At 39.5% G+C, this 24,998-nt stretch overlaps 1 protein-coding gene across 4 annotated transcripts in view; it reads left to right on the forward strand.

The window, feature by feature from the left end:
* The window catches only part of LOC124544684 (DNA ligase 4), a 297,481-nt gene that overhangs the window by 226,591 nt on the left and 45,892 nt on the right, over nucleotides 1-24,998 (forward strand). For all 4 annotated transcript variants that reach the window (XM_047123315.1, XM_047123316.1, XM_047123314.1 and 1 more), the window contains one exon: nucleotides 6,041-6,312. In XM_047123315.1, coding sequence (XP_046979271.1) covers nucleotides 6,041-6,312 — 272 coding nt within the window. The remainder of the gene's footprint in view (nucleotides 1-6,040; nucleotides 6,313-24,998) is intronic.

The raw sequence follows: 24,998 nt of genomic DNA on the forward strand, positions 1-24,998 counted from the left end.
GAGGTGTAGGCCAATGTTGATTTTTGGGGGTGATCAGTGGTACCAGCACTGGACTGATGGCCCAGGAAATCTGCTTTTGGACTAAGCTGGTGGAGTAATCACTTCAGTGAAGGCTTAGACGAGAATGGTGGTGTATTGCTTTAAAGGGTGTGCATGTGAACCAATATGTTTGCCTCGACTTCAAAGGCTATATGGGAGGGAATGGAAAGGATGTCAACTATCAGAATATAAGTACTGTTGTTTGCTAGTAGGTTTAATGTGAACAGAAGTGTGTAGTTGATCCTCGGTGAAGATGTGGTCAAGATCAAGGAAAGTGGCATGGGATTCAAAACAGGACCTTGTGAACTGTAATTGGAAGAATGTCTGTAGAGGTTCCAAAAATTTTAAGAAGTCAGCTTCACTGTGAATCTATATGGCAGAAATGTCATGAATGTATTTAAACCAAACCAGTGGCTGAAGGTTTATGGATTCCAGAAAAGCCTCTCCAAGTGCCCCTTGAAAAGGTGGGGATATGAAGGAGCCATTCTGGTTCCCACGGTCATGCCCCTGATCTGTTTGTATGTCTGTCCTTCAAAGGTAGAGTAGTTGTTTGTAAGCATGTTGATTAATGTGAGCTGAAGGGACATCATAGGTTTGGAATCAGGTGTGCACTGACTGAGGTAATGTTCTCCAGCAGACAGACTATGAGCATGGGGGATGTTGGTATGGAGGAAGGTGGCATCAATGGTGACAAGCAAGGTGTGTTATGAGAGAGGGATGGGCACAGATTTCAGACAATCTAAGAAATGGTTGTTGTCTTTAATATAGGAGGTTGCAGGTGTTGATCAACTAAGGCAGATATACTTTCAGTGGGTGCTTTCAAGCGAACGTCTGTGGAACAGCCAGGCTGACTGGCTTTGTTGAACTTAGAAAGAAGGTAAAAAGTGGGAGTGCATGCTTTGGGTGGAGTACGAACTTGTATGGATTGAGATGGTAGTACTTGTGAGGGGCCTGAGGTTTTAAGGAGGGGTCTTTATGTCAGTTTGTATCATAGGGATTGGATCTTGATGGTAGATGCTATATGTAAAGGTGTCAGACATCTGGCATAGACCATCACTTACATACTTTTATAGATAAACATAGTCTGGGAGCCATCGTACAGTGTGTGGCACCAGGTACACTGTATCACTACTGTAATCATTTCCTTTTTTGTTCCACTTGCAAACTGAGTGAGGAAAAAGTCGAGTGCCTATATGTCTCCTTATGAGCTCTAATTTCTCATATCTTATCATTATAGTCCTTATGCAAAATGTATTTTAGCATCAGTTGCATCATTCTGCAGTCAGTTTCAAATGCTGGTTCTCTAAATTTCTCAGTAGTGTTTATTGAAAATAATGTCACCTTCCATCCAGGGAATCCCATTTGAGTTCCTGAAGCATCTCCATAATACTTGCTCGTTGTTCGAACCTGCTGGTAATAAATCTAGCAGCCCATCTCTAAATTGCTTCAATGTCTTCCTTTAATCCGACCTGGTGCACATCCTGCACACTCAAGCAGTACTCAGGAACAGGTCGCACTAGTGTCCTATTACAGTCTCCTTTACAGATGAACCACATTTCCCAAAATTCTCCCATTAAACTGAAGTCGACCATTCATCTTCCATGCCAGAATTCTCTCATGCTCTTCCATTCGCTTTGCAACATTACTCTCAAATACTTAAACAACATGACAGTGTCAAGCAGGATACTACTAATGTTATACCCATACATTATGGGTTTGATTTTCCTACTCATCAGCATTAACTTACATTTATCTACATTTAGAGCTAGCTGTCATTAATCACACCACTAGAAATTCTGTCTAAGTCATCTTGTATTCTCCTACAGTCACTCAACTTTGACACCTTCCCACACACCACAGTACCATCAGCAAACAACTGCAGATTGCTACCCACCCTGTCTGCAAGGTCATATATGTGTATAGAAAGTAATAGTTGTCCTATCACATTTCCTGGGACATTCCTGATGATAACCTTGTCAGTGACGAGCATTCACCATTGAGAATAACATACTGGGTTCTATTACTTAAGAAGTCTTCAAGCCATTCACATACCTGTAAACATATCGATATGCTTATACGTTCATTAACGGTCTGCAGTGGGGCACTGTGTCAAGTGCTTTTCGGAAGTCGAAATATATAGAATCTGCATTCATAGTTCGCAGTATATCATTGTAAAATGTGCAAGCTGAGTTTCATGTGATCAATGCTTTCTAAAACAATGTTGATTTGTGGACGGAAGATTTCCGGTCTCAAGGAAATTTATTGTATTCAAATTGAGATTATGTTAAAAAATTCTGCAGTAAACCAATGTTGAGGACAATGGTATGGAATTTTGTGGCTCTGTCCTTTTACCCTTCTTATATACAGGTGTAATCTGTGATTTTTTCCACTCACTTGGGACTTTTCACTGGGTGAGAGATCCTCAATAAATGCAAGCTAAGTAAGAGGCCAGTGCCATAGTACACTCTTTGTAAATCTAAATTGGCATTGTATCCGGACCTGGTGACATATTTGTTTTCAGCTGTTTCATTACACCAGGGATGCTTATTACTATATTGTCCATATAGGAGTCTGTCTGATGGTCAGATGATGGTATGTTTGTATGATTGTATTGGAGAAACTGTTTCTTAAATATGACATTTAAAACTTAGGCTTTGATTGCTCTCTTCAGCTGCCACATTACATTGGTCAACGAGTGACTGGATGGAAGCCTTAGACCCACAAAGTGATTTTTATATAGGATCAGAATTTTCTCAGATTCTTAGCCAGATCTTTTGCTAAGTTATGATGCAGGTATTTGTTGTATGCTTCAGGCACAGATACACAAATCCCTACTAAGCTTTGCCTGTTGTCATTTGTGCATTCTCTTTTGAACTGAGAGTGAAACAGCCTTTGCTTCCTCAGAATTTTCTGAATTGCATTGTTAAACCATGGTGGGTCTTGTCCATCTTTAACCCATTTACCAGGCACACAATTCTCCAAACCACAATTGAGAATCTATTTAAACTTTGCTCATAATTCCTTTATGTCCATCACATTGGAACTAAGTGATGTCAGTTCATCAGGTGCTAACAGTTCTTATCTGCTCTTTCTAACAGAAACACTCTCCTAGCCTTCTTGACTGATTTATTAACTTGTATAACTATAGTCACTATGATATCATATTCACCAATCCCTCTATCTGTACTGATGCCATCGACAAGGTCCAGCCTGTTTGTAGCTACAAGGTCGAAGATATTTCCACTGTGTGTGGGTTGTCGAACTACCTGCTCAGTATGCATTTTCGGAAAATGTGTTCAAAAGTACTTCACAAGACTGACTGACTGTACCCCTTGCACTGAATCCATAGACATTTCTGTCTACACTCAGTAGGTTAATTTTGTGTCCAACTAGTGTGTGTTATCTGGGTATTTACGCTTTACTGACCATAGATTTTCTTTGAATGACTCTATAGCTGTCAGAGCAGAATGAGTGGCCAATGAAAACATCCAACAATTAACTTGGTTTCTCTTAGATGTTTTATACACCACCAGATAACTTCACTATCAAACTCAATTTCAACCTCAATAGAGGCAATATTTTTATCAACTGCAGTGAACAATGAGGGTGATGATCGAGTTGTGAGTTTTCAGTTTTTGGGATCTATATCAATGTTCCCCATTTGCATAATCCATCTGCTTTTGGACATTATGTCAACCAGTACCCACTTGATTCCATACCTATGACATCCTGCCTTCTCTCCTTAATCAACTTTATGTTTATTAACAACTACTTTACCTGTGAGGTGCAGACATACAAACAGATCAAGTGCATGGCCATGGAACCAGGATGGCTTGTTCCTATGCCAGTCTTTTCATGGGTAGCTTGGAGAGGGCTTTCCTGGATTCCATAAGCCTTCAGCTCCTGGTTTGGTTGATATACATCGATGACATCTGTGCTATATCGACTCATGGTGACGGTTAACTGTTAAAATTTCTGGAGTCTTAACAGATTCTCTGAATTAAAGTTCATCAGATCCTATTCCGGATCCCATGCCACTTTCTGTGGCCTTTACCTCATCCTCACTGAGGGTCAAGCTACACACTTCTGTTCAAATTAAACCTACTGACAAACAACAGAACTTACATTTTGACAGTTGCCATCCTTTCCATGTCAAATGTTCCCTCCCATACAGCCTTGGGTTTCAAGACAAATGTGTTTGCTTAGATGCAGACTCTTAATAGCAGTATGCCATCATTCTCACTTTGGCCTACACTGGACATAATCATCCCACCAGTTTAGTCCAAAAGCAGAAATCTTGTACCATTACATGCGATCCGATCCTGGTACAACTGAACCACATCCCACCCTCAAAGGGGGGAACCATAGGACTGCATCTTGTGTCACTCAGTTCTGTCATGACCTTGAATGGATTAATCAGCTACTGTGACAAGGCTATGATTTCCTAAAATCATACAATGAAATAAGGCCCATTCTTCTGACATTTTGCCCATTGCACCTAGAATATCGTGTTGTCACATCGTCTGCTCCCCCACACCCCAAATGGTCAGACCTTATGGTCCTTCTGCATCTATAGCTGGCAAAACATACCCTATCAAAGGGAGAGCCACCTGTGGAATGATACATATTATGTACAAGCTGTTATGTAAACACTGTTCTGCTTCTACATTGATATGACTGCTACCAAGTCATCAGTTAGTATGAATGGACATAGACAGAGGGTGTATAATAGCAACACACAATATGCTGTTGCAGGGCAAGCCCTATAACATGACAGTCACAATCTCAGTGTCTGTTTCACCGCAAGGGCCCTCTGGATTCTTCCCCCTGACACCAGTTTCTCAGAGCTTCACAAGTGGGAATTGGCATTACAACATGTCCTTGGTTCCCACTATGCAGCTGGCCTTAGTTTATTTTAATTTCTTTTGTCTCAACATTTCTTCTCAGTGACTATTCATTTCTTCCCTCCCTTTTAGTTTTTTATACCTTTTATTTTCTGACCCCTCCGTTTTCCTCTGCCCCCAAACTCCACCTGCCTGACATGTATATTGCATTCAGTTTTCCATGCTTGTTAACTCTTGTGCTTTTGTCAGTAATCTTTGTCTTGCTTAGTAATCTTTCTCCCACCTTTAAGCTCTCCGGGTTTCAAATATCACCCAGTGCAGTCCACAACAATCAATCTTTTCTTCTCATCCCAACCAGTAAGTTTCCCCTGACCCAGGGTTCTGGCCAACTTTTCCCTAACTCTCCACATTTCCTGAACTCACCAGTCCTCCTCCTTCATCCCTCTTCCTTACCCTTCAGTCCTTCTGCAAGAAGGAGGAGCCACTTCGTCTGAAAACTTGCACATTTCTTTAATTTTATGTGTATTTTCTGCTGTCGTTGCCTGATGAGTATATTTGTTGATCTGTGAGATCTTTGCATTTAGTGGGACAATATATGTTGGTACAATTGTGTTGTGGAGACTATTTGACTTCCTTTTTATTTATGAGTTTGATCTTTGAGTAAAAATACTTTTTGTTTACAAAGGCATAAAAACAATCTTTCCTTCCTGGTTTTGAACTCAAGTCTTTGGGAGAACAGAATGGGTCACTGGTACTGAGATACAACAATCAATCTGTATAGTGACCAACAGATGCATTGTTATAAACAACTGAACCACATCCCACCCTCAAAGGGGGGAACCATAGGACTGCATCTTGTGTCACTCAGTTCTGTCATGACCTTGAATGGATTAATCAGCTACTGTGACAAGGCTATGATTTCCTAAAATCATACAATGAAATAAGGCCCATTCTTCTGACATTTTGCCCATTGCACCTAGAATATCGTGTTGTCACATCGTCTGCTCCCCCACACCCCAAATGGTCAGACCTTATGGTCAGTCTTTTGACTGGCTTGATGTGGTCTACCATGACAATACTTAGTCTGTATTGTGAAAACTTAGAAATATTATTTTTGTTAGTTTTACAGTGTATTCAGTAGTTATTTATTTTTGCAGGTCCTACTACATTTTGTGTGCTAGCTGCCGAAAAAAACATTCGAGTGCAAAGTCATTCCAATTCAAAGCAGTACAATGTTATACACACAGAATGGCTTTTAAATAGTGTAGCAAGTCACAAGCTACTTCCATGGACTCCTCAAAATATTATTAGTGTGACTCCAGAAACTGAAAGAGAAATAATGTTGCAATATGATGTATTTGGCGACAGTTATACTGAAATATCCACTAAAGAAAACTTGAAAGAACTGTTATCAAAACTGGAATCTAAGGTCAGTTTTGACATTTTGAGAATTAGTTTTTTGCTTCTTCTATTTCTTTCTTTATTGTTGATGAATGAATGAGTCATATCATGTATAGAACATTTGCACACATTATTATAATGATGTATAATGTCTCAGTTTCCGAATCATTAATGTATGATATGGGTTCATTATGAACATCTTAGGATTAAGTATTAGGAAGTCTTTTCTGAAGCTATTTGTCTGGAATGTAGCCTTGTACGGAAGTGAAACGTGGACAAGAAGAGAATAGAAAATTTTGAAAAAGAAATAGTGATACGGAAGAATGCTGAAAATTAAGTGGGTTGATTTGATAATTAGTGAAGAGGTACTGAATCAAATTGGGGAAAACAAAATTTATTGTACAACTTGGCTAAAGAAGGTATCAGCTGATAGGACACATCCTGAGGCATCAAGAGATCATAAAGTTTGTAATGGAGGGAAATGTTGTAGAGGGATACTGAAGCTGCACTACAATAAGCAGCTTGAAATGTAAGTAGGCTGCTGTAGTTATGTAGAGATGAACAGACCTGTGCAGGATGGACTAGCAGGATGAGCTGCATCAAACCAGTCTCCTGGCTGATAACAACAACATCAGTGACTATTAACAGATAAATTTACTGAACAGTAGAAAGCTATAGTTCATTAGTGATATTGCACATTATTGTTATTATTATTATTATGTTGGTATTATTCTGGTGTATTTGTTACCTGCATTCATAAGTATAATGCCTGCTGAAATGTTATGGAGGCTTTTGGTTTCATTTGGTGCAATATCTGTTATGACCTACATGGTGTGTAAATAAGAGAGAGTCTAACATTATTACAACATTGGAAGTAATCTTTTGGAATCTGTTACTACCAGGGCCATATCTGGGATCAACAGATTGCTAGAGGAATCTGTACTGTCTGCTGTACTTGGGAAATTTTGTGATAGTTAACACATGAGAATATGATTTTAGAGCAATTTTCCAATTAAGTCCTATAAGGCAGCATATAAGGTTTGTTATTTAATTGCATAAAGTTTTACTATCAGTGAAATTTAAATTACTAATAGCAAAATATCGAGAATTTAACCTAAAAAAACATATTGTCTTTGTTGACTTAAAAATCATTAACAAAAAAAATCATTATAGATTTTGGCTGACAATGATGTTCCTCAGCAACTTATCAAAAATATGTACAACATTTACAGGGCAAATTTAATTTGTGGCAAGAGAGAGGACAATTTATCAGAATGGAGCAGAGTCCATGCTGCATTATGACAGGGATGTGGCTTATCACCACCCTTGTTTATTGTTTATATGAATAAAGTTGTCCAATAGTGGAGGTAAATGCCATATAGCTTCATTAAAATCAGCAGAATCATTAAACTAGATGCTTTACCTTCTGCCAATGATTTAGCTCTTATGTCATCTTCAGAGAATAACCTGCAGCATTCTGTACACAGTTAACAGAGTTTACCTGAGGAATATAGGAAGGACATTAACACAAAAAAGGCCTTCTGTGGAAGATACCCAATACAAAGTGAGATCTATTTGAAAAAGAAAACTGTGGAAAGAGTGAACACATTCACATGTTGTGGCTATGAATGATTCTTTCTGGAAGAAATAGACTTGCTGAAAAAACCACCAGCTATACAAAAACAGTGGGAGTCAGTAATATTATAATGAAACCTTCCCTTGCCAAGGGGCACACTGAAATACACTATTATAAGATCATAACAAGACCTGTGCTGTGCTACGGCAGTGAAGCCTGGATAGTGTAGTGCTTAGAGAATTTTGGCATAAATTCTAGAACTGCTCGGCTTTCCACCATCTCGAACACACGATATTTTAGATGTGAGTGGGGGAAAGGAACCCTATCTACTGCGCATCACCTGTCTGTGTATACATGTCCAAAGTTTGTCGTATGAAGACAGTACACACGGTGATCGAACGGCACTAACAAGTACTTGTCGGTCGGTCCATGGAAGTCGTAATAAAAGCACACGGCAGCACCAAGGAACTTCTGGGTTATGCTGTGCTGGTGTGTAACTGTGACTATTGTTAGTGATGAAAGAACTGTTGAGTGGAAAAATATTTTTAGTAACTTTTAACCTGAACTTGCTAGAGGCAAGACATGTGTACGATTCCTGTATAATAGAGTCGTGGTTATCGAGCCAACTCTGTTGTATATGTAACTTAATTGTTTCTAATGTGAGATGACATGGGTGACTTACAAGAAGTCAATTGTTTATGTGAGAAGTGTGTATTTTGTTCTTTGTGGAAGTTCTAATATACTGATAGTTGTTGAAAAGTATTCTTCGAGTACCTCATTATTTCACAAAGAGAGAGAGAGAGAGAGAGTTTTAAAGGTTCCTGTGACTAGCATCTTTCTTTGGAGAAGGAGTTTGTAGAGATTGCAGAAGCCGTCTATTCAGAGAAGAAGATCGGCTGCACATTCTCAAATACATCAACTCGTGTAAGAGAAGTGGGGAGTTTGCACATACACTTCACACACTCATAGTCATCAAAAATGTTAGAACTTGGTGACCGTGACAGGACCAAAGAAAAAACAGAATATTAAGATGAAAATGAGAGGAAAATCTATAAAGTGTTGCCATAGCAACCGAGCATAACAAGGCAAAAGAACCATTTCACGGATTTGTATTCTGCCTAAATATGAGATGGAGAGAATTTGTAAACGTAAATAAGTGAGAAGAAGTGAGAAAACCTCAACGAGAAAAACCGGAGAGAAAATATTGACATATTAGACTAAGAAGAGATACGCCTAGAGCAATACAACTAAGATGATCTGATGTGGGGAGTATACAGTTCTCACACATTGTGGGTATGGAGACACAGAAACCAGCATCCGATGCCACCGGCACCAGTAGCTGTTCACTGGTGTTGACCTACATCTACATCCGTTCACCAATACCTCTTGGAAACCAACAACCAAGGCCACTGGCACCAGTTGCTGTTCAGTGTTGCTGAATACACATCTGCTCAACAACGCAGCCCAAATTCTATGCTGGGTGAGCGTAAAGCAGAACTTTATTGTATTAATACAATGTGGTATAAACCATTGAATGAAAATTTAGTGTAGTTATTATATTTCAAGTTAATTTTTAGACGCTAACAAGGGCTAAAGCTTGTAATATTATGGATCAGGAACAGCAAGTTGGAGAAACTTCAGAACCAGGCATGGCTATGAAAATTAGTAAAGAAGGGCCAGACTGGTCTGAGTTAGTAAATCTAATCAAAGCTCAAAATGCTACTTTAACAAAGGAACTAAGTGCAACTTTAAGTGAAAAAATAGATACCCAGAGTCTTACGTTAGACTCACTAATTCTCAATTAAATGAAGCTTTAAATGCTCAGAGTCTGCAGTTAAATTCTAAACTAGATGCACAGAGTGCAACTTCAAATAGAGAACTAGACTCGGTGAAGTCCCAACTGTATGACCAAACAACAAATTTAGAATTGTTAAATGTTAAAGTCAACTCAGAGAGCAAAGAATTTGGCAATGTATGCAAAGGCATGGATGCTTTAAAGACTGAATTTGACACCTTGAATCGTAAAGTAGAGAATTTGAAATTAGACTTAAAGAAGGAATTAACCAATTAATTGGAAAGTCATGTAAATCAACTGTTAAGTGACTTTAGTCAGAAACAGAATGATCAATTACAAGATTTAGCAAAAAAGTTAGAATTTGATGTTGAGGAAAAATGTAATACTGTAGAATCATAAATCAATGAAAAGTTAGGATCATTTGAAAATGTATGCAATGTTAAGTTTGATGCTGTAAAGCAGGGATTGCATGCTTTGAAAAGGAAGAGAAGTAGTTAACCAATAATCCAATCACAAATTACAGGTGTAAGTAAGCGAGTGGATAATGCAGAAAGAAGCTTCCAAGAGAAGATAGCAAACTCTGCTATAGTAAATATAAGTAGTTTGGAGGAACAATTTGAAGGGCTATAGATTGAAAAGTCACCAAGAGAATGACATCCGGGAACGGGTCGCCTATTGTTTCTTCCGGACTTTCAGATACCTGAAAAGTTATAGATGACTTGTGAAAAGAATTCAAACTTATCCAGGACAAAGCGAAAAAATGGACAACTTCACCTAATGTTGCGTTAACCAGTGAAGTAATTACTGATTTGCAATGGGGAGCAAATTCAAGGTTATTGAGACAATTCCCTAAATTCAAGCCCGATGGAGATGTGCACCCAACACATTTCTTAAAACGGTTTAACCAAGCTCTGCCAAAAAATTGGGAAGACTCTAAAAAGATCGAATTTGCTGTGGATTACCTTCTAGGAGAAGCCTCCAAATTGGGAACCGGAACTTGCACCAATGTGAAAATCCGAACTACAAAAGGAATAGTGGGAATAATTTCAAAAAGCATGAAGACAACCTAGCTAGAGTACACCAGTGCAGTAGAAAAAATGGTAGCGGCAATTACCAGAAGAAGCATCCACCTTCAAATTTAGGTCCTGTAACTTTGCAGGAATTTGTACCAAGTAATAATAGAGCACGGAGTGGTAATGTAGTATCTCAATTCACTAACTAGCCTGTGATTACTAATAATGAGGAAAACATGGTGCAATCTGGATCCAAGGTCAGGGCCCAGGTCATAGAGATCACTAGGAGGCCTGGTTAATGATAAGCATGTTAATTTCAAGCACAGAATACCTACAAAAGAATGGTTACTGCTAGAAGAACCAATCCTAGTTACCAACGGTGCGCAACCTACAATAGTAGGGACTGTGGAAACTTCTGAAGTTAACGCATTTATAGACTCAGGGAGTGAAGTATCACTCATATCTAGTGCATTCTTTAATTTATTACAGACTAAATGGCACTTACCACTATTGCCAGCAACTGGAGTTTACATAGTTGGTATAACTGGAACAGAAAGTAAAGTAGTGAAACACGAAACCCAAGTGAACTGCAGTGTTGGAAATATCTTATTTTGTCAAACACTTTTAATAGTAGAAAATGTTGATAGGGGTGTATTATTTGGTTTAGATTGGTTATTAGAATTTAAAGTCATCTTACATTTTGAGGAAAATCTTCTTTGCTTTGGTAAAAGGAACCGTAGATGCTGGGTACCGTTTGTGACAGACAGCTACATTGGTAAACAAACAACGGAATGTTAGTGTCTGCGATTAACAGCTACAGCACAATTGTCAGCAGAGATTGATAATGTAGGTCCAGGAACACAACGAACTGTCATACAAGACAAAGTTAATGAGTCACTAATATTAACTGAACAACAAAAGCGAGATTTATATAAAATTTTAATGGAGTATGAAGTAGTGTTCTCCAATTGTCCCGGTAACATCGGTGACTATATTTGTAAATTCAAAATCAAAGATGACACTCCATTCTCTTGTGAGCCATATCCAATACCAATAAGTTTGAAAGAAGCAGTGAGGGAGGAAATCAACAAAATGGTTGATAAAAATATAATAGAACATAGCTCCAGTGTCATGAATAACCCTTTGGTAGTGGTGAAAAAAGCTACAGGTGGGGTACAATTAGTATTAGAAGCGTTGACATTGAATAAGCATATAGAGACAAAAAGAGACAGACCGATTAACATGGATGAATTGTTATCCAAATTAGAGAAAACAAGGTTTTTTAGCATGATGACCTGACTGGGATATTGGCAAATTAGGTTACATCCAGAATTAATAAAGTATACAGCATTCTTATTTGATGGTAAATCATATCATTTCAATGTATTGCCATTCGGACTTAATATTTCTGTATCCATATTTATATGTGCACTGGATGAAGCATTAGGGAGAAATTTATTGAAGGATTTAATAATATATGTAGACGATATCCTAATAATATCAGCTACTTGGGAAGAACATTGTGTGACCTTATGCAGAACCCTGAAAAGATTTAAAGAGAAAGGTATTACAGTGAAACTCTCTAAATCATACTTTGCACGCCAAGAGCTTAAGTTTTTAGGTCATATTGTAGTAGTGCAGGGAACTAAACTGGACCCTGAATGCATTAAAGCTATTAAAGTGTTTCCACACCCAAGAAATATAAGACAGTTGAAGGGTTTTATAGGAATGGCTAGATACTATCGATGGTATATACGAGGCCACAAACTAAATGACCCGAAAATTTTATGTTTATTAAGGAAGGGAGTACCATGGATTTGAGATCAAGAAGCAAATGATGCGTTTGAAAAGGTCAAAAGTGCACTTGTTGAATCACCCATATTACATCAACTGGTTATAGGCGAACCATTCAAAATTTCAACAGACGCATCTGATTACGGTATTGCTGCAGAACTTTTCCAAGGAGAGTGGGATCTAAATAGTGTAGAACACCAAACCATAGCTTGTGCTAGCCATAGTCTAAATAAGCATGAACTGAATTACACAGCTACTGAAAAAGAACTATTGGTGATTGTATGGAGTATCCAAAAATTTCAGACACTAGTATGGGGGTCAGAAATGTTTATACTAATCATCAAGCTCTATCCATTCTAATCCGATTGTTGCACAGTATGTTAATGCGATGGATGCTTTTCCTACAGGAATGTGATATTCAAATACCATACATATAAAAGGTTCTGAGAACATTGTACTGGATGCTTTGTCTAGGTTACCCATAGGAATGGAAGAGTTAAAACATACAGAAGGACCCAGTGTTATTTTTGCAATCAATTTTATGTCAGTAGAATATTCAAACATCAGGGTACAAGAGATGGCTCAAACAATAACAGAAAATATCCATCATGATCCCTATTTTACAGAAATGTTTCCTATCTGTATCTGGAATTCCTTACCTCCTAATCCAGTGGGAAAATGGAAAATAATGGGTCCTAATTTGTTTTGGAGAGACAGTGTAACATTGCAATGATGGCGTTTTTGCATTCCAAAAGTAATGGAAGACACACTTGTGTGGCACGTTCATACAGGATATGGACACTTCGGAATTAAAAGGTTTATAGCCCATATGAATAAGTTTTATTATTTTAAGAAGCTAGGGCATGAACCATGGACCTTGCTGTTGGTGGGGAGACAGCGTAACATTGCAATGTTGGCGTTTATGCATTCCGAAAGTAATGGAAGACGCACTTGTGTGGTACGTTCATACAGGATATGGACACTTCAGAAACAAAAAGTGTATAGCCCATATGAATAAGTTTTATTATTTTAAGAAGCTAGGGCATGAATCATGGACCTTGCTGTTGGTGGGGAGGCTTTCGTGCCTCAGCAATACAGATGGCCGTACCGTAGATGCAACCACAACGGAGGGGTATCTGTTGAGAGGCTAGACAAACGTGTGGTTCCTGAAGAGGGGCAGCAGCCTTTTCAGTAGTTGCAGGGGCAACAGTCTGGATGATTGACTGATCTGGCCTTGTAACACTAACCAAAACAGCCTTGCTGTACAGTCCCCCATTCGGATCTCCGGGCTAGGACTACTCAAGAGGACGTCGTTATCAGAAGAAAGAAAACTAGTGTTCTACGGATTGGAGCATGGAATGTCAGATCCCTTAATCGGCCAGGTAGGTTAGAAAATTTAAAGAGGGAGATGGATAGGTTAAAGTTAGATATAGTGGGAATTAGTGAAGTTCGGTGGCAGGAGGAACAAGACTATTGGTCAGGTGAATACAGGGTTATAAATACAAAATCAAATTGGGGTAATGCAGGAGTAGGTTTAATAATGAATAAAAAAAATAGGAGTGCAGGTAAACTACTACAAACAGCATAGTGAAAACATTATTGTGGCCAAGATAGACACGAAGCCCATGCCTACTACAGTAGTACAAGTTTATATGCCAACTATCTCTGCAGATGATGAAGAAATCGATGAAATGTATGATGAGATAAAAGAAATTATTCAGGCAGTGAAAGGAAATGAAAATTTAATAGTCATGGATGACTCGAATTCGGGAGTAGGAAAAGGAAGAGAAGGAAACATAGGTGAATATGGATTGGGGGTAAGAAATGAAAGAGGAAGCCGTCTGGTAGAATTTTGCACAGAGCATAACTTAATCATAGCTAACACTTGGTTCAAGAAACATAAAAGAAGGTTGTATACATGGAACAATCTTGGAGATACTAGAAGGTATCAGATGGATTATATAATGGTAAGACAGAGATTTAGGAACCTGGTTTTAAATTGTAAGACATTTCCAGGGGCAGATGTGGACTCTGACCACAATCTATTGGTTATGAACTATACATTAAAACTAAAGAAACTGCAAAAAGGTGGGCATTGAAGGAGATGGGACCTGGATAAACTGAAAGAACCAGAGGTTGTTCAGAGTTTCAGGGAGAGCATAAGGGAACAATTGACAAGGATTGGGGAAAGAAATACAGTAGAAGAAGAATGGGTAGCTTTGAGGGATGAAGTAGTGAAGGTAGCAGCAGAGGATCAAGTAGGTAAAGAGACGAGAGCTAGTAGAAATCCTTGGGTGACAGAAGAAATATTGAATTTAATTGATGAAAGGAGAAAATATAAAAATGCAGTAAATGAAGCAGGCAAAAAGGAATACAAACATCTCAAAAATGAGATCAACAGGAAGTGCAAAATGGCTAAGCAGGCATGGCTAGAGGACAAATGTAAGGATGTAGAGACTTATCTCACTAGGGATAAGATAGATACTGCCTACAGGAAAGTTAAAGAGCCCTTTGGAGAAAAGAGAACCACTTGCATGAATGTCAAGAGCTCAGATGGAAATCCAGTAATAAGCAAAGAAGGGAAAGCAGAAAGGTGGAAGGAGTATATAGAGGGTCTGTGCAAGGGCGATGTACTTGAGGACAATATTATGGAAATGGAAGAGAATGTAGATGAAGACGAAATGGGAGATACGATACTGCGTGAAGAGTTTGACAGAGCACTGAAAGACCTGAGTCAAAACAAGGCCCCGGGAGTAGACAACATTCCATTAGAACTACTGAAGGCCTTGGGAGAGCCAGTCCTGACAAAACTCTACCATCTGGTGAGCAAGATGTATGAGACAGGTGAAATACCCTCAGACTTCAAGAAGAATATAATAATTCCAATCCCAAAGAAAGCAGGTGTTGACAGATGTGAAAATTACCAAACTATCAGTTTAATAAGTCACAGCTGCAAAATACTAACACAAACTTTTTGTAGAAGAATGGAAAACTGGTAGAAGCCAACCTCGGGGAAGACCAGTTTGGATTCCATAGAAATATTGGAACACGTGAGGCAATACTGGCCTTACAACTTATCTTAGAAGAAAGATTAAGGAAAGGCAAACCTACATTTCTAGCATTTGACAATGCTGACTGGAGTACTCTCTTTCAAATTCTAAAGGTGGCAGGGGTAAAATACAGGGAGCGAAAGGCTATTTACAATTTGTACAGAAACCAGATGGCAGTTATAAGAGTTGAGGGACATGAAAGGGAAGCAGTGGTTGGTAAGGGAGTGAGACAGGGTTGTAACCTGTTCCCGATATTATTCAATCTGTATATCAAGCAAGCAGTAAAGGAAACAAAAGAAAAATTTGGAGTAGGTATTAAAATTCGTGGAGAAGAAATAAAAAGTTTCAGGTTCACCGATGACATTGTAATTCTGTCAGAGACGGCAAAGGACTTGGAAGAGCAGTTGAACGGAATGGACAGTGTCTTGAAGGGAGGATATAGGATGAACATCAACAAAAGCAAAACGTGGATAGTGGAATGTAGTCGAATAGTCGGGTGATGCTGAGAGAATTAGATTAGGAAATGAGGCAATTAAAGTAGTAAAGAAGTTTTGCTATTTGGGGAGCAAAATAACTGATGATGGGTGAAGTAGAGAAGATATAAAATGTAGAATGGCAGTGGCAAGGAAAGCGTTTCTGAAGAAGATAAATTTGTTAACATCGAGTATAGATTTAAGTGTCAGGAAGTCGTTTCTGAAAGTATTTGTTTGGAGTGTAGCCATGTGTGGAAGTGAAACATGGACGATAATTAGTTTGGACAAGAAGAGAATAGAAGCTTTTGAAATGTGGTGCTACAGAAGAATGCTGAAGATTAGATGGGTAGATCACATAACTAATGAGGAGGTATTGAATAGAATTGGGGAGAAGAGGAGTTTGTGGCACAACTTGACAAGAAGAAGGGACTGGTTGGTAGGACATGTTCTGAGGCATCAAGGGATCACAAATTTAGCATTGGAGGACTGCTTGGAGAGTAAAAATCATAGAGGAAGGCCAAGAGATGAATACACAAAGCAGATTCAGAAGGATGTAGGTTGCAGTAAGTACTGGGAGATGAAGAAGCTTGCACAGGATGGGGTAACATGGAGAGCTGCATCAAACCAGTCTCAGGACTGAAGACTACAACAACAACAGGGCATAAAATAGCTTCTTTGATAAGAATTTGTGAAATTTGCCAGAAAGTGAAAGAGAATGATACTCATGTGAAGTACAAAATGTATCCGATTTTTTTGGACCAGTTCCAAAAGGAAAGGGAGGAGTGTCATACATTTTGGTCATCATAGAGTCTTCGCCAAAATATGTTAAACTATATCCAATCAAAGGAGCCAATACACAAACAGTTATACACTGTTTACAATAATACTTTCTGGAAGTACGTAAACGAAAACAGTTTCTTACGGATAATGGCCCACAATTCATGAGTAACACATTTAAAGAATTTCTAGCATGGGAAGTCATTCGTCAAGTTTTAATATCCGACTATAACCCGTCCTCGAATCCATGTGAACTAGTAATGAAGGAAATTGGAAAGCTATGCCATACCTACTGCCATGAGAAACATACTTTGTGGGCAATGAAAATCAAAGACTTTGAACTTATTCTAAATGACTTACCACATTTATTGACTAGTTTGACACCATTAAAAGTAATAATCAAACCCTTGGTAGGAGAACCTCTGATTAAATGTTTTAATTGGCGTGAACAACCTATTGTCAATTACGAACTGGATCAGGAAATTGTTTCGAAGAACTTAGTTGAAAAGGCACAACAAAGATTAAGTAAACATAATGAAAAGGGTGTGGTACCGCAATACCAAGTTGATGACCTAGTCCTCATAAAACAACATCTTCAAAGCTCGACGCTAAAGAAAGAGACCCACAAATTTTTACAAAAATATGAAGGACCTTACCGAGTACAAACGGTAATCCATTCCAAGACATTATTTTTAGTGGATCCTGCAACTGGACAGAGAAGGGAAAGTATAATGTAAAGGACGTAAAGTTATTTATCCCTCAGGGATGTTAACATTCTGAGTTAACGGGTGTAGTGATGACTGTCGGACCCCGAGTTGTTTCCTGTGTTTCTTCCAAAATAGTTTTCCTGCACTGAATTCCTTTAAAATCTTAAACTATTCTGTCATTTATTCCTACAATCTTAAACTATCCTGTAACCTTATATCTTAGTAAACCGGATATGATAGTCAAATAAAAAACAATCCTAGAGAATCACAGTATCGTGACAAAAGTCACAAAATTTTGTAGGGATTATTTTGGAAAGTTTAAATTCTATGCACAACTAGCCTTATTACATTTTATGGAAGTTTACAAGTGTCAAAAGAACACTTTGATTTTGCCCAGAGTTCCTCCAAACTACACAAAAATACTACAATTAGTACATACTTAGGAAAGGTAGTACAAAACAGAAAGTACAATACTCAGGTGTCATGAACATCTAAAGTTTATGATTGGAAATAAATAAGTAGTCTCACGATTCCTAAATACTAGTCAAGCTTACTAAACCACGAACAAATGCTCATGTCTAAACAAAGTAGTGTAAGAAAACAGTAAAAAGACTGTAAGCACACACCTGATTAAGAGAGTACATAGAACTGTAGTTGAAAAAAACAGTATATAAACATGTAGAAGAAAAGTATGTGGTTATGAAACGTAAAATGTTATCATGTGTGATGTACATAATGATTTTATAAAATATCGCGTGTTAGATCTGGGAGAGAGGGGGTGGGGGGAGAATATGTAGTGCTTTGAGAATTTCAGCGTAAATTCTATAGAACCACTCAGCCTTCCACCGTCTTGAACACGTGATATTTTAGTTGTGAGTGGGGGAAAGGAACCCTATCTACTGTGCGTCACCTGTCTGTGTGTGCAGGTGTGAAGTTTGCGTTTGAAGAAGGTACACACAGCAGTCGAACGGCACCTTCAAGTACTTGTCAGTCCATCCATGGAAATCAAAACCCAGCCTTATTTAACATAATTTTAGTTTTGAAAGGTGAATAAGAGTGTCATTTTTCAAGTATTTTAAATGGTTCCAAAATGTATGTGAAAGGTTCAAATACTTAAAGGTTTAAATTTATACAACTTCTGTGCACTCTGTTTTGTACTGAAATTAGCCTGTCAATGAACTAAAAATGTGTTTCACTGCTTCAGTATCTTCCTTTGATATAGAGCGATGCCTTCCTGTTGAACCAATAGGAACTGGAGCACAAACAATCTTCAAAACATTATGAACAGGAAGTGAGCACTGATGGCATTGTTGCTGTCCTTCAGCTGGAAACCTATATCCAGCAGCTGGTCCATGTGGTTGTATAAAGTTCACTACAATTTCATTTAACTCATAACTGGTGTCTATAATCTCAGCAATCCACCAGTCACAGTCATAGACACCACAAGCTACCCCCTTCACATGCCCAACCAAGGTGTCATATGTCATGTGCTCCAGTAAGTTCTTGAAAGATGCCACACAAAGTTAACAATTTGCGCACTACACACATAAACAGACATCTCTTGGTGGGTGTGGAACTGCCCACTTAGGTCCTAGTGCATAAAATTTTGATCTTCCAATATGTGAAGTTGTATTGTTGCTCATATAAATTGCAAAAGTTTATTTAATACTGCATGTCATGTACCTCTTCACTTTCACAACTTTTTGACCTTCGACATTTACAGTTATAATGTCTTTTTTGTTGGCACTCTGGCAAGAACAGTCCCATTTATCTTCCAGATAAAATGACTGCACTATTTGAACGTGAGCTGCTTCTACAGGATGACCATAATACGGATCTGATCTTCCAAATACTCATATTACAGACCTCACATTTCTTGATTTGTCTACCATGTACTTTGATATTGATGGTTATTGTTGTTGTGGTCTTCAGTCCAGGGAATGCTTTGATGCAGCTCTCTGTGCTACTCTATCCTGTGCAAGCTTCTTCAATTCCCAGTACCTACTGCAGCCTACATCCTTCTGAATCTGCTTAGTGTATTCATCTCTTGGTCTCCCTCTACGATTTTTACCCTCCACACTGCCCTCCAATACTAAATTGGTGATCCCTTGATGCCTCAGAACATGTCCTACCAACTGATCCCTTCTTCTAGTCAAGAAGTGCCATAAATTTCTCTTCTCCCCAATTCTATTAAATACCTCCTCATTAGTTACATGATCTACCCATCTAATCTTCAGCATTCTTCTGTAGCACTACATTTTGAAAGCTTCTATTCTCTTCTTGTCTAAACTATTTACCGTCCACATCTCACTTCCATACATGACTACACTGCATACAAATACTTTCATAAACGACTTCCGGACACTTAAATCTATACTTGATGTTAACAAATTTCTCTTCTTCAGAAACGCCTTCCTTGCCATTGCCAGTCTACATTTTATATCCTCTCTACTTCGACCATCATCAGTTACTTTGCTCCCCAAATAGCAAAACTCCTTTACTAATTTAAGTGTCTCATTTCCTAATCTAATTCCCTCAGCATCACCCGACTTAATTCGACTACATTCCATTATCCTCGTTTTGCTTTTGTTGATGTTCATCCTATATCCTCCCTTCAAGACACTGTCCATTCCGTTCAACTGCTCTTCCAAGTCCTTTGCTGTCTCTGACAGAATTACAGTGTCATCAGTGAACCTCAAAGTTTTTATTTCTTCTCCATGGATTTTAATTCCTACTCCAAATTTTTCTTTTGTTTACTTTACTGCTTGCTCGATATACAGATTGAATAACATCAGAGTTAGGCTACAACCCTGTCTCACCCCCTTTCCCAACCACTGCTTCCCTTTCATGCCCCTCGACTCTTATAACTGCCATCTGATTTCTGTACAAACTGTAAAGAGCCTTTTGCTCCCTGTATTTGACGCCTACCACCTCCAGAATTTGAAAGAAAGTATTCCAGTCAGTATTGTCAAATCTCTAAGTCTGCACATGCTAGAAACATAGGTTTTCCTTTCCTTAATCTATCTTCCAGGATAAGGCATAGGGTCAGTATTGCTTCGCATGTTCCAACATTTCCACAGAATCCAAACTAATCTTCCCCGAGGTTGGCTTCTACCAGTTATTCCATTCATCTGTAAAGAATTCGTGTTAGTATTTTGCTGCCATGACTTATTAAACTGATAGTTCGGTAATTTTCACATCTGTCAACCTCTGCTTTCTTTGGGATTGGAATTATTATATTCTTCTTGAAGTTTGAGGGTATTTCTCCTGTCTCATACATCTTGCTCACCAGATGGTAGAGTTTTGTCAGGGCTGGCTTCCCAAGGCTATCAGTAGTTCTAATGGATTGTTGTCTACTCCCAGGGCCTTGTTTCAACTTAGGTCTTTCAGGGCTCTGTCAAACTCTCCATGCAGCATCATATCTCCCAATTCATCTTCCTCTACATCCTCTTCCATTTCCATAATATTGTCCTCAAGTAAATCACCCTTGTATAGACCCTCTGTACACTCCTTCCACCTATTTGCTTTCCCTTCTTTGCTTAGAACAGGGTTTCCATCTGAGCTCTTGATATTCATACAAGTGGTTCTCTTTTCTCCAAAGGTCTCTTTAATTTTCCTGTAGGCAGTATCTATCTTACCCATAGTGAGCTAGGCCTCTACGTCCTTACATTTGTCCTCTAGCCATCCCTGCTTAGCCATTTTACACTTCCTGTCGACCTCTTTTTTGAGATGTTTGTATTCCTTATTTCCTGCTTCATTTACTGCATTTTTATATTTTCTCCTTTCGTCAATTAAATTCAATATCTCTTCTTTTACCCAAGGATTTTTACTAGCCCTCTTCTTTTTACCCACTTGAGCCTCTCCTGCCTTCACTATGTCATCTCTCAAAGCTACTGTATTTCTTTCCCCCATTCTTGTCAATCATTCCCTAATGCATTTCCTGAAGCTCTCTACAACCTTTGGCTCTGTCAGTGTATACAGGTCCCATCTCCTCAAATTCCCATCTTTTTGCAGTTTCTTCACTTTTAATCTACAGTTCATAACCAATAGATTGTGGTCAGAGTCCACATCTGCACCTGGAAATGCCTTACAATTTAAAACCTGTTTCCTAAATCTCAGTCTTACCAATATACAATCTGTCTGAAACTTTTCGGCATATCCAAGCATCTTCCATGTATACAACTTTCTTTCATGATTCTTTAACCAGCTGTTAGCTATGATTAAGTTATGCTCTGTGCAAAGTTCTACCAGGCAGCTTCCTCTTTCATTCCTTACCCCCATTCCATATTCATGCACTATGTTTCCTTCTCTTCCTTTTCCTACTATCGATTCCAGTCCCTTCACTATCTGAATAATTTCTTTTACCTCATCATACATTTCATCAATCTCTTCATCATATTCGGAGCTAGTTGGCATACAAACTTGTACTACTGTGGTAGTCATGGGCTTCGTGACTATCTTGGCCGCAATAATGCATTCGCTATGCTGTTTGTAGTAGCTTACCCGCATGCCCTCAGGAAAAATTACGACTGTAGTTTCCCCTTGCTTTCAGCCATTTGCAGTACCAGCACAGCAAGGCTGTTTTGGTTAGTGTTACAAGGCCAGATCAGTCAGTCATCCAGACAGATGCCCCTGCAATACTGAAAAGGCTGCTGCCCCTCTACAGGGACCACACGTTTGTCTAGCCTCTCAACAGATACTCCTCTGTTGTGGTTACACCTACGGTACGGCTATCTGTATTGCTGAGGCACGCAAGCCTCCCCACCAATGTCAAGGTCCATGGTTCAGGAGGGGAGGGATACTGATGGAACATGGTTCAAAATTGCTTTCTTTGATAATGTCTCTGGAACAACAACCAAAACTTGCACCTTTTCACTGTAGGATGCACAATATTCAGCAGCTGAATTGATATTTGTAAAAAATTCCTGGCAAGAGGTGCAAGAGTGCTTTTGTTCATTTTCTTCTGAATATGGATTTCTAGTTTGAAGACAGTGTTCAGTTTTGCTGTAGTGTATTCATCAATTGCTTTAGTAATTCCTCTGTGCTTTTTTGATGCGTAGAGTTTATGACTTAACTTCACTTACCAGAATTTGTTAAGAGGACTAACACCTACTTCTGTAGTTGAATGATTCAGGGTATTTAATTTTTCGTCTGTTGATGCAAAATCTACATCATCTGCACCATAGGAGGCTTCATCTAGTACAGATACTATCATTGTTGTTATTCTGTCAAAACATTTAGAACACAAAAAGTTGTCACTGGAAACATCTTCACTTTGGAACAGAGTCTTCAAAGATGATGTGACTTACCAAACGAAAGTGCTGGTAGGTTGATAGACACACAAACAAACACAAACATACACACAAAATTCAAGCTTTCGCAACAAACGGTTGCTTCATCAGGAAAGAGGGAAGAAAAAGGACAGGTATACACTCGCACACACACACATATCCATCCGTACATACACAGACACAAGCAGACATTTGTAAAGGCAAAGAGTTTGGGCAGAGATGTCAGTTGAGGCGGAAGTACAGAGGCAAGGATGTTGTTGAAAAACAGGTGAGGTATGAGCGGCAGCAAATTGAAATTAGCGGAGATTGAGGCCTGGCGGATAACGAGAAGAGAGGATATACTGAAGAGCAAGTTCCCATCTCCGGACTTCTGACAGGTTGGTGTTAGTGAGAAGTATCCAGATAACCCGGATGGTGTAACACTGTGCCAAGATGTGCTGGCTGTGCACCAAGGCATGTTTAGCCACAGGGTGATCCTCATTACCAACAAACACTGTCTGCCTGTGTCCATTCATGCGAATGGACAGTTTGTTGCTGGTCATTCCCACATAGATAACCCGGATGGTGTAACACTGTGCCAAGATGTGCTGGCTGTGCACCAAGGCATGTTTAGCCACAGGGTGATCCTCATTACCAACAAACACTGTCTGCCTGTGTCCATTCATGCGAATGGACAGTTTGTTGCTGGTCATTCCCACATAGGAAGCTTCACAGTGTAGGCAGGTTAGTTGGTAAATCACGTGGGTGCTTTCACACGTGGCTCTACCTTTGATCGTGTACACTTTCCGGGTTACAGGACTGGAGTAGGTGGTGGTGGGAGGGTGCATGGAACAGGTTTTACACCGGGGGCGGTTACAAGGGTGGAGCCAGAGGGTAGGGAAGGTGGCTTGGGGATTTCATAGGGATGAACTAAGAGGTTACGAAGGTTAGGTGGACGGTGGAAAGACACTCTTGGTGGAGTGGGGAGGATTTCATGAAGGATGGATCTCATTTCAGGGCAGGATTTGAAGAAGTCGTATCCCTGCTGGAGATCCACATTCAGAGTCTGATCCAGTCCCGGAAAGTGTCCTGTCACAAGTGGGGCACTTTTGAGGTTCTTCTGTGGGAGGTTCTTGGTTTGAGGAGATGAGGAAGTGGCTCTGGTTATTTGCTTCTGTACCAGGTCGGGAGGGTAGTTGCGGGATGCGAAAGCTGTTTTCAGGTTGTTGGTGTAATGGTTCAGGGATTCCAGACTGGAGCAGATTCGTTTGCCACGAAGACCTAGGCTGTAGGGAAGGGACTGTTTGATGTGGAATGGGTGGCAGGTGTCATAATGGAGGTACTGTTGCTTGTTGGTGGGTTTGATGTGGACGGACCTGTGAAGCTGGCCATTGGACAGGTGGAGGTCAACGTCAAGGAAAGTGGCATGGGATTTAGAGTAGGACCAGGTGAATCTAATGGAACGAAAGGAGTTGAGGTTGGAGACGAAATTCTGGAGTTCTTCTTCACTGTGAGTCCAGATCATGAAAATGTCATCAATAAATCTGTACCAAACTTTGGGTTGGCAGGCCTGGGTAACCAAGAAGGCTTCCTCTAAGTGACCCATGAATAGGTTGGCGTACGAGGGGGCCATCCTGGCATCCATGGCTGTTCCCTTTAATTGTTGGTATGTCTGGCCTTCGAAAGTGAAGAAGTTGTGGGTCAGGATGAAGCTGGCTAAGGTAATGAGGAAAGAAGTTTTAGGTAGGGTGGTAGGTGATCGGCGTGAAAGGAAGTGCTGCATTGCAGCGAGGCCCTGGACGTGCGGCTTATTTGTGTATAAGGAAGTGGCATCAATGTTTCAAGGATGGTTTCTGGGGGTAACAGACTGGGTAAGGATTCCAGGCGTTCGAGAAAGTGGTTGGTGTCTTTGATGACGGATGGGAGACTGCATGTAATGGGTTGAAGGTGTTGATCTATGTAGGCAGAGATACGTTCTGTGGGGGCTTGGTAACCAGCTACAATGGGACGGCCGGGATGATTGGATTTGTGAATTTTAGGAAGAACGTAGGGGTGCGGGGTGTTGGTGGGGTCAGGAGGTTGATGGAGTCAGGTGAAAGGTTTTGTAGGGGGCCTAAGGTTCTGAGGATTCCTTGAAGCTCTGCCTGGACATCAGGAATGGGATTACCTTGGCAAACTTTGTATGTAGTGTTGTCTGAAAGCTGACACAGTCCTTCAGCCACATACACCTGACGATCAAGTACCACAGTCATGGAACCC

The sequence above is a fragment of the Schistocerca americana genome, chromosome 8 (assembly GCF_021461395.2).
Source record: "Schistocerca americana isolate TAMUIC-IGC-003095 chromosome 8, iqSchAmer2.1, whole genome shotgun sequence".
Classification (NCBI taxonomy): domain Eukaryota; kingdom Metazoa; phylum Arthropoda; class Insecta; order Orthoptera; family Acrididae; genus Schistocerca; species Schistocerca americana.